This window comes from Sinocyclocheilus grahami, unplaced genomic scaffold, assembly GCF_001515645.1.
Source record: "Sinocyclocheilus grahami isolate Dianchi unplaced genomic scaffold, SAMN03320097.WGS_v1.1 scaffold279.1, whole genome shotgun sequence".
Taxonomy (NCBI): Eukaryota; Metazoa; Chordata; class Actinopteri; order Cypriniformes; family Cyprinidae; genus Sinocyclocheilus; species Sinocyclocheilus grahami.
The window spans coordinates 107719-118989 of record NW_015505458.1 but is presented as its reverse complement, the minus strand read 5'-3'; the positions used below and the strand labels follow the sequence as shown (position 1 = coordinate 118989).

At 36.3% G+C, this 11271-nt stretch overlaps 1 protein-coding gene across 2 annotated transcripts in view; it reads right to left on the bottom strand.

The window, feature by feature from the left end:
- Nucleotides 1-4075: 4075 nt before the first annotated feature.
- LOC107600137 (enoyl-CoA delta isomerase 2, mitochondrial-like) overlaps nt 4076-11271 on the bottom strand; it is a 9546-nt gene continuing 2350 nt past the window's right edge. Inside the window, exons 1-8 of one of the 2 annotated variants that reach the window (XM_016291939.1) lie at nt 9685-9753; nt 8870-9052; nt 8215-8284; nt 8034-8136; nt 7799-7919; nt 7597-7686; nt 5176-5319; nt 4076-4989 (exon numbers count right to left, since the gene is read on the bottom strand). In XM_016291939.1, the coding sequence (XP_016147425.1) occupies nt 4834-4989; nt 5176-5319; nt 7597-7686; nt 7799-7919; nt 8034-8136; nt 8215-8284; nt 8870-9052; nt 9685-9747 (930 nt within the window). In that variant the 5' untranslated portion in view covers nt 9748-9753 and the 3' untranslated portion in view covers nt 4076-4833. Of the gene's footprint in view, nt 4990-5175; nt 5320-7596; nt 7687-7798; nt 7920-8033; nt 8137-8214; nt 8285-8869; nt 9053-9684; nt 9754-10209; nt 10309-11271 lie in introns of those variants that run through there. The other variant, XM_016291938.1, reaches the window with a different exon arrangement.

Genomic DNA, 11271 nt, shown 5'->3' with positions numbered 1-11271 from the left:
TTTTTACAAAACTCATCGGTCTGAAAAAGCGAGGTGTGCTGTGATTGGCCAGCTATCCAATGCGTTGTGATTGGCCGAATACCTCAAGCGTGAGATGGAAATGTTACGCCCCTCACATACTGTTGATGCCGTGTCCGGCCGGAGCGACGAGACATAAACATTAAAACCCATTACAAACAAAGCATTTGTTGCATCCAGTGGGGACACAATTGCTGATTATAATGACTTATACTGTCTTTTTACGTGTTGCGTTGCATTGCATCGCGTTGTGTAAACATAAACCTCTGTCTGCATTTGTGACAAACAATAAGTGCTACTCTACTGCCCAAAACTCGCATTTGAATCATCAGTGGCAATGAAAAACACAGCGGCCTACCGTGAGGGGAAGCCCCGGCTTAGCGTGTGCTGAGACCGGGATAGAGTGAGCTGAGGTGGGCTGGACTCTGCTTCATCCACGGTGAAAGTTGATGTATTTCCTCAGCGAGCAGCACAGATCAGCTCCAGGCATGACGAAGCGGATATCGTCCTCTTTTGGAAGACCAAACAAAGTAGTTTTGCTTTCATAACCAAGCACACTTCAGCGTCTTCATTGGGTTATGAGTCCGACTCTCTAACCATTAGGCCACGACTTTATTTTTTGTTATTTTTTATTTATTTTATTTTTTATATATATATATATATATATATATATACTGTATATATATATTTTCTTGCAATCAATTTGTAGGTTACAGCCTATAGGACTCATTCAACATTTGCAGATGAGCTCAGGGTTCTTTAGCAATGTCTTCATAATACCAAATAATCATGTCGTTCGGCCATAAGTGACCTTGTTGTAACGGCACTGCACATGTTTGGATCTCTCATAAATGGACCAGGGCTTACAATAGTTCTGAAATAAACATTTGCAGGTTTATCTGGTGTGTCTCTAGTCCGTCTGGTGGTTTAGTCACTGGCTTGATTCACTAAGATTTATGAGTTGTTCATAACACGCCTCCTTGATTACATACTGATGATGACGCAAGGGCGTGTTGAGGGGGAAATCATGACATTACGATTCTCCCGATTTCAAACCCTGGCGTTTCAGAAGTGTAGAATAATTCTACAATTTTACATTGGGGAGTTAGTTTTGTGTTCTGAAACTTAGTATGTTTTGTTTTTTTCTTCACGTGTAAATATCAAGAACATTCTCCATTTCATGACAGTCCTGTGCTGCAGATATTTGAATGTTTTGCCCTTCAGTCACATGACTGAAAACTATAAAAATGAGGGGCTTTCAAATATTGTGTTGGGCAGTGGGATGCCTTCAATTAAAAAAAAAATAAAAAATGTTGAGAACCACTGATTTAGCACATGATTCTTCTTTATTCACTGATTTAGCACATGAAGACTACTTTTATGATTAAGGTTTTATTGTATGCTTTTACTTTTAAGAGAACAGCACACATTTGTCAAACCCTCTTTCTTGTTCTACTGAAGGAAAATCGTACAGGTTTGGAATGACATGAGGAGGAAATGTGGATAGTTTCCTCCAAATGATGATGGTTTCCTCCAGTGTGTTGAAGATCTCAACCCCAGCTAGACAAACACTGGCCTGAACCGTGAGCCAGCGCTCAATCCTGCCAATAGCGGAGCCCTGTGATGGATGTGTTTTGCCTTTCCAGTCTCCCAGCACCTGGTGGGATTCCTGTGTTTGTACAAGGTGTATCCTATTCTTGCCCCTGGAGCTGATATTTGCAGTAGCGTGTGGAGTGAACATCCTGACAATGCTGAGAATACGACGGTGAAAAAGACAGAAAGCTCACAAACCAGTGAAACCCAGCCTGGGTTTGGAGGAAGATGGCCTTTAAATCACAACCTGCAGCTTTACGAGACTTGGAAAGGTGCTTTTTTACAGTCTCTGTAGGACAACCCAAAAGATACCTAATGTATCCGTTTAGCTGGAAAGTGAATTATGGATTCTAACACAGGTGACATAAGTAGTCTGCAGAGGAGGCATATTAGCGCATAACTCGAAACTTGTGCTCTTTAAGAGAAGCCATGCTAGAGATGCCTTGTGGGGTTTCATATTGGGCTGTCTTAGTAAAACTGGGGCACGGACTGAAATCACAAGCTCAGCGTAGGTTTTCTTTGTCCTCAGCTGTGAGGTTAGACCTTGACTCTGGAGAGTTTTTCCCTCAGCTTGGAGGAAATCATCTCCCGTTTTGCTTGAGGGTCTTATTTTTACGCATTAGGGTAACTAGGCCTTTTCCTGCGGGTGATTCCAAACTTAAGCAGGTACACAGCTGTGTGGCGGCATTTTTAACTGCTATCTGTCAAACATTGTGTGGAAAGAGGTGCGGACCTCGCTCAGTTTTGTCTAGTGTTTTACGAGCAGAGGGCCAACGGTTTCAGCTGGGAACACAGTTTTTGAGGATCTACCCGCTGTCAGGGTCTTTTTTTATTGTATTCATGGGCGCTTATGTGACAGGAATGTGATGCATGCCAGATTCATACCTGTGTCCCCATGAGAGAACCGCAGTTCAACACGTGCTATAACCGCAGCTTGGACCTGCTGTCAGATTCTGAGAGGACTGCTGACTTTCATATAGGTTGCAAAAGAAGATCTATGTATGCTAGAAATCATATTCATATTCATATTCATATTCATAAACAACTTGATATTTGCAATCGCTAGCAAGAAGCAGTGGTACTGGGGGACAGACATTCTCATCCTGCAGTTTTAATAGACAAAATGTTTATATGCATATGATGATAGCATCAGTATTTTTGGTTAAAGGGACAATTCATCTAAAAATGAAAAATTATTTACTCACTCTCATTTTATTCCAAACCTCAATGAGTTTCTTTCTTCTGTGAAACATGAACAGAGATATTTTGAATGTCACTGGGGTTCAAACAACATCGGACCCCATTGGCTTTCAAAAAAAAAAAAATCCTCTCGTGTGAACTTCTCTTGCATTTGTTTCCCCATAGTGAAATACTCTTAACATATCATTCCATAAAACTGTATTTTGTATGTAATTTCATCAACTTTTAGTACTGTACATATAAATGGCCTTAAAAATGGAGCAGGTCATTTTGTCACATGAGTGCTTTGTTATTCAATAAACAAGTCAGTGAACCCTAACCTAGACAAATCAATACCCACCAACTCCAGCCAGAAGCTTTGCCCACTGCTGATAAAGAGTTCCTAACCTTTCAGACGCGACATCACATTCCCTAACAAAACCAGATGAGGGTTTTCACTGGGGGTCACAAACCGGTTAGGCAAACGAAGTGGGAGATGCAAAGCGTGTGCAGGCTACTTGTTAGACCTGGTGGTTTACATTGAGGAAGAACACTGGTGTTCAAAGATACAGAAATGTGGTCATTTTCACTGTGTAAACATTTGTTAAACAGCGATAGGTTAACTTGAATACAGTAACACCAGCTTATTCAAATATATACAAAATGCGCTTGAAAACAACATTCACGCTTTATTACAACAACCACTTCATATTGTTACCTACATTTTCACTGGTGTCCTCTGCCATCTGCTGGATTTACTGGACCGCCAGTTCCAGTGATATCAGATAGTAATACTAGATGACTTGCATACTGTAGTGCATTACTGATTCAAAAAATAACATGACAACAATTGTAGATAGTAACGTAATCCGTTACATTACACATTTTAGGCAATATAATCAGATTACTTTTTGATTAAACACGTTTCTTGATTTAAATAGGACAATCTTGTACCATATTGGGTAACACTTTATTTTAGGGTCTCTTAACTTGCTTATTAGCATACATATTACTAGAATATTAGTCATTAATTAAGCACATATTAATGCCTTATTCTACATGACCTTATTCTACATCCCTAATCCTACCCAATACCTACAATTAACAACTACCTTACTAACAATTAATAATCAGCAAATTAGGAATTCATTGAGGGAAAAGTCGTAGTTAATAGTGAATAAGTGTTCCCTATTCTAAAGTGTTACCCCAGATTGATATAAAAAATAAAAAAACAAAGCGAAAGAAAATATTACATTTGTTGTTATTAACAACATGAAGTTTATTAAACATTACATGATGTCAAGGTTCGTGAAGGAATTGCAGAGGGTTGTGAGTTTAAAGAAAAAGAAGAATTTGGAATAATGAATTGCTATTGTGCGAATAATATGTAATCAATAATAAAGTAGCTGTAGTATGAGTACAAGTATTTTAAAATTTCAAGTTAATCTAATTACAAGTATTTTTGGAATCTGATTATGTAATCCAGATTACATGTAATCAGTTACGACCAGCACTATATATACTAATGTAGCTGATCATAAACGAGCACTTGCATGGTATTTCAAGGAACACTGATATATTTCATATGATATGAAATATGCACTAACAAGACATTTACAGGTATTTAAGCAGGTATTAAAAATGTATTCAGGACAAAATGTCACAGATTGATGCATCTGAAACAGAACATACAGTATAGAGCACTGAATTTTGTCCCTCATATAAAAGAACACAAATGCATTCGCATTAGTAAGGCACTGAATGTTACAATCTTCTAAGTGCACATCTGGTACGGTAAATGGAACAGACGGTTCATTTTGTTCTATAACACTGTATTTTACGGTTGTCTAATTAAACTGTTATGACAGAATGACTAAATAAAATGTCTCATGTTATGCATACATCATTCAATGCTATACAAATCCTATGAGTTGGGTGGTTCTTCCTGTTGTTTGTAGGATACAGGGTTAACTGGAAAAACTACTCCCAAAGAAAGTTAATTCTGGGAAGAGGCTGCATGTTGAATGGCTCCATGGACTCTTCTCAAAGTTTAGACTTGGCCTGGAAGAAGCTCATGATGGCCTGCATGCATTCGTCTGAGAGCCAGCGCTCCACCAGTCTCTCCACCTCTGCGTCGTTGATCGCATAAAGTTTCTCTTTCTCCACCGCGCGGATCAGCTGCTTCGACAGAGCCAGAGACTGAAGGGGTATGAGAAGACCACCATGAGTGCAAACACGTGAAAAGAAGTGAAATTTCTTGCCTTTTGTTGCACATTTTCTATGATTAGCATTTGTTTTCATGCAACAAGATCCTTTTTACTTGAGAATAATAATTTGACTTTTTTAACACTAGTACATCACAATTCAAGCAGCCTGAGTACTTACGTTCCTGGGCAGTTTGGCGTAGGCTTTCAGTCTGGTCCACACCTCGGACTGGAAGGAGCTTTCTGGAAAGACCTCAGTCACCAGACCCACTTCACAGGCCTGTGCAGCCGTCAACTTCTTGTTAAACAACAGCATCTCACTAGCCTGAACAGAGAGAAGAGTCAAACACAATATCTGAGAAGAACATATCTGAGAGACATATTAACAGAGTTGAAGGTGAAGTGTGGCATTTCTGTGCTGCTCTGTAAGTCCAGACAGAGCAATGTTTTGACTGCAACACAAATTCACAGTGTTTACATTATTTTGTTAAGTCAACATACAAATTACTTACTTAGAGTGACCTAAGCATGTTATTTATTATGATTATTTTCACTCAATTGCCCACCAGGTTAAATAGTAAGTCTAATCGCTTAGCTTAAAAAAAATAAATAATAATTAACTCTTTCCCCGCCAGCATTTCTGAAAAAAGTTTCCAGCCACCGCCAGCGATTTTGATGATTTTCACTAAAATTTGATGGCCTCCAGTATATTTTGCTGTATGGATATTTGAATATGCAATACACCAAAATAAAGATCTGAGCCTCTACTTTTAAATAAAAAAAAATAATCAGTTTTATTCTAGCTTAAAGCATTCTTTTTTTTATCAACACTTGAATATAGGTAGGTTTCATAAAAATGCATAATTTTGAGCAAAAACGATATCTGGATAATATTCAGTACGATTATCAAAGCATAAATCCAGTAAATCGCTTCCATCAACACCTCCAAAGCTTGCACAGACATATACCACATCCTAGATCAACATTTTACTCCGTAACATTATGCTGTTTTCATTTATATGCTGTCTATTGCTGATGATCGCATTATTTTTCATATGCATCTGTTTACATGAGATATCGCTCGTTTCTCCGTCCTGTTCACGTGTGTTTTTTGTTCGGGAGGTTTTGTCCTCGTTCAAAAGATGCGTAATGGCGCCCCCGAGTGTATAACAGTGAAAACACGAAAAGCCGTAAAAACTCGTCTTTGGCGGGGAAGCGTTTTCATCTAAAAGACGAGATAACTCATCAATGGCGGGGAAAGAGTTAAAGGGTTAGTTCACCCAAAAATGAAAATTATGTCATTAATTACTCACCCTTGTGTTGTTCCAAACCCGTAAGACCTTCGTTCATCTTCGGAGCACAATTTAAGATATTTTTGATAATATCTGACCCTCCTATAGACAAAAATAACGACTTTATTCCACATTTTTTTATACCATGATGCGAGCGTGTGGCGGCGCCAGCGCTGACCCAGATCCGGCGTGATGACGTCATTACGCCGGATCTGAGTGAGCGCTGCCACACGCCACACACACATGGTATAAAAAAATGTGGAATAAAGTAATTTGTTTTCTTTGCGCAAAAAAGTATTCTCGTAGCTTCGTAACATTACAGATGAACCACTGATGTCACACGGACTACTTTGTCGATCATCTTGGTACTTTTCTGGACCTTGAACGTGGTAGTTACCTTGCTGTCTATGGGAGGGTCAGAGAGCCCTCAGATTTAATCAAAAATATCTTAAATTGTGTTCTGAAGATGAACGAAGGTCTTACAGGTTTCGAACAACACGAGGGTGAATAATTAATGACAGAATTTTCACATTTTTGGGTGAACTAATCCTTTAAGACAGCTGTAAATATTGGTATTGAAATTTCACAGTTGTACTATAAAATAAAATTAGTAGTTGTATTTTAATTTTTTATATACTACATTTTTATTTTATAGTGAAATACTAAAATCTGAATATTTAGTTTCATTATTTTTATTTAGTAATAACAATTATAATAAAGTATTATATATATATATATATATATATATATATAATGTATATGTAAAAATCACTAAATATTTGGCCAAATTGTGCACCCCTACAAATAAATACATTTGTTTTTTTATTGCAATCAAAACATTTTATCAGAAAAATCTGATTTCCCCCCCCCCCCAAAGCCAGCACACTGCCCATTTTTCCTCCATAGTCCTGCGTCTCTCATATGCAAAAGCACGGAAATTTGATTTCTCAGTTCATGACCCCTTTAAGGGACACGGCAACCATTATAAACACTTAAAAACAAATGATTAAATTCACCCCACCAAAAAATTTAGCCAGCCATGTAAAATTACTTTTTTAAATTTTAATATTTGTATTTGAAAGGTTATATAAAGAGAATATAAAGAAATACTTTATATTTAATCTTAAAATATACACTACTATTCAAAAGTTTGGGGTCAGTATGTTGGTTCCCCCCCCCCCCCCCCCCCCCAAATCCTGCAGCCCGCTGATATTAGTGCTGTCAGTTGTTTTAAAAAATTGAACTGCAATTATCGTCATGATATTTTTGTAGTTAACGGATTAATCTCAAATTACAGTGGATGTTCATACCTTTGCTGCGCCCATCATTTTGGGGAAAAGATATGAAGAGCAGCCCTCTGGACTCTGACCCAACTGACTGAAGGGTGTGTGAAACGTCGCCTACACCCAAAACAAAAGGACGGAGAGCTAAAATACAGACAGATATACAGTATATACATACAATTAAAACAGACATAATGGACTACTGATATACAGTAGGAAAGCAGCTCACCCTCTCTGTGGCATAAACAACATCAAAGAGTCCCAACAGGGTGACTGACACCCCCACCGCCGGTCCGTTTATGACTCCAATCAGAGGTTTGGGGAAGTCAATGTATGCCTTTACGTACCTCCTAAAACAACACAAGCCTCAAACTATTACACATATGTGTATATGTCCATCATAACATCCCATCAACCTCAAAAATAGTATAAACTGGTTTAGAATAAAGTGTAATAGACTTTACCTCAGTAACTGCCCAGCATCTTTAGCCATCTTCTCTACTCCACCCTCAGGGCTCTTTGTAAAGTTGTTCAGGTCGTTTCCACTGCAGTAATAATCTCCACTGCCTTCAGAGACGTTAAAAGGAGGATAAGCACATTGCTTTAACATCTGCAAACACTGAAAGGCAAAGTAGAGTACTTCACCTGTTATCGCTGTAATGACAGAATCGTCTTTTCCGGCCAGATCCAAAGCTTCGATTAGCTCATTGTACATCTACAGGATGCAAAAACACGAAAGAATATTTTCTAAAAAATGTTGCTACTGTAAACTAAAACTGAAAGTCTTAAAAAAACATGTTAATTGAAATCAAGCTGAAATAGTAGATGAAAAACATACAGTAAACTTCAATGAAACTGGGAAATAAAAAAATCAGCAATAAAAGTACTAAAATAAAAATAAAGCAACATATAAATATTTTTAAAAACCAAAAATGAATAATGCAAAAGCACATCATTGCTAAAACGTACTAAAATAAAAATATGAATACAGCATTTAAATATATAATACTACAATAACACTGCCTCACAGTTTGTGTTTTAAACAGACACATCAACCATATGAATTTAAATTTGCCATGTGCTACGTAGTGTTTCATTTTGGATATGACTATTATAATATTCCTAAAATAATACTGCTAATATTAATAAATATAGTCGTTTAGTAATGTTATAATACTTTTGATTGATCAGTCTTGGCATTCTGTGGTCAAATATTTATTTATAAATGACCAATGTCCTACACAACTGACATCCTACATAATTGTATCATGTACGTATGTATCCAAAGCAACGTTTTCACCTCCGCAGTGATGGCGTTTTTTTTCTCGGGTCTGTTGAGCCGGATGGTGGTGATGTTGTCTTCGGTGCTGATCAGCAGGGTCTGGAAGCTCTTTGTGCTCCCGGTGGGCTGCGCTGCCACCGCAGGAGCTTCTTCTCCCACCAGAGACGTGATGAGATCCACATACTGCCGCCTGGCCTCTTCCTAACGCAGTTACATCACAACATTAAAACACACAATCATCATCTGTATGCTCCACAGATGCACTGAGCTTTCTACGTGCTCTCTCTTCATTTCGAGGTCTGCAAGACTATTAGATTAAAGCCGGAGACCTTTTCCTGACACCTGAATAACATGTGGCCTGATATCAAATCCAAACCTGTTTTCAGTCAAAATAAATAAAATATTACATGAATTAAAGATGAATAAATTATTAGATTAACTTAAATTTAAAACGAAGTGAAATGAAGATTAATTTGAAGTACGGTGCTAAAATTATTCAAACTAAAACTGAAATAAAAACAAAAAGCCCATAACAAAAATATAATATATAAATATTAGAATAACAATGCCTCTATTGTTGCCTTTTATTATTTATGTGTGTGTGCATGTAAGTTAAAACAAAATACTTATGATAATTATGTTTTAATAATATTTTATTTTTATTCCAATTATATATTTTTTTTTTACTTGCTTTGTAATTAATTACAAATTTGAACAGAACCCTGTAGTAATACATGAAAAGCTGATCCAAAATGGGGTTTTCTTTATATTCGCTTAAAAAATAAATTAGAGTAATATGATGTCTTATGATGAATGTTCCTGTTTCCTCTCACCTGTGACAAGGAGCCCAGACTCTTCCACGCATCCCATTTCACTTTATTCACAAAGTCCAGCATGCTGGGTTTGGATTTCAGTCAAAATAAATAAAATATTACATGAATTAAAGATGAATAAATTATTAGATTAATTTAAACTTAAAACTAAGTGAAATGAAGATTAATTTGAAGTACGGTGCTAAAATTATAACTAAAACTGAAATAAAAACAAAAAGCCCATAACAAATATATAATATATAAATATTAGAATAACAATGCCTCTATTGTTGCCTTTTATTATTTATGTGTGTGTGCATGTAAGTTAAAACAAAATACTTATGATAATTATGTTTTAATAATATTTTATTTTTATTCCAATTATATATTTTTTTTTTACTTGCTTTGTAATTAATTACAAATTTGAACAGAACCCTGTAGTAATACATGAAAAGCTGATCCAAAATGGGGTTTTCTTTATATTCGCTTAAAAAATACATTAGAGTAATATGATGTCTTATGATGAATGTTCCTGTTTCCTCTCACCTGTGACAAGGAGCCCAGACTCTTCCACGCATCCCATTTCACTTTATTCACAAAGTCCAGCATGCTGGGTTTGGGGGTGTTGCAGGGTCCTTGTGTGGCCTGATGATTTACAAAACAGAAATGCATCATAATTGAGAGATGAGGACAATCTGGTTTTATGGATGGAGTCAAAACAAATCTGTATTTGAAAGAAGTCTCTTATGCTCACCAAGGCTGCATTTATTTGATCAAAAAATACAGTAAAGTCATTAATATTGTGAAATATAATTACAATTTAGCAGCGTATAGCAGCCCTTAATTGGTCCTTTGTGGACAAATTTGGGCAACAAATGTCTCAGGTGTGATCCAGTTTTTTAAATTATTTTATAAATGTCATTTCACTATCTTCCATAAAATAAAAACTGTCAATATGCAGTTTTTTGTGATTTTTGGTGTTTTTATGTATTTATTTACCTCTAAAAGTACCATATTTATGCAAAATATGCTTATTTTACTTCAGTAAAACAATCAAATACAATAATAAAATAAATCATTCCAGTAAGTTCAGACAGCCAAAACCTAAAAATCTGGTCACTTGGGTGACATCTGGTGACATACGATGGTATCAAAATATCAAAAATATCAATAGACACTATTTGCTTTTTGTACTCAATGGCTGCATATGGGCTGAAATCTATAAACGATCGATGTAACGTACTTAACCTCTTAAGTTTTAGATTTTATCACAAGCTAAAATTGTAGAATTAAAAAAAACAAAAAAACATTTGTGTTGGGGAGACTATACAAAATGCCAAAATATGCTTTCAGACAAATCTGACCATGATATAAGGGAAATACAAAGTAGGAGACGGAGTAATCATTTATTTCTAACAAAAAAAACAAAAACATCAAATTTCAGTAACTCAAAAAAGTAAAATGGTACCAAACAGGTAAGAACAAGCAATAAACCTTACAAGTAGCATGTGTTTTGGTTGGAATCATCAACAAATCTTGCAGTAGGATCTGTCTCTGTGTGTGTGTGTGTGTGTGTGTGTGTGTGTGTGTGTGTGTGTGTGTCTGTGT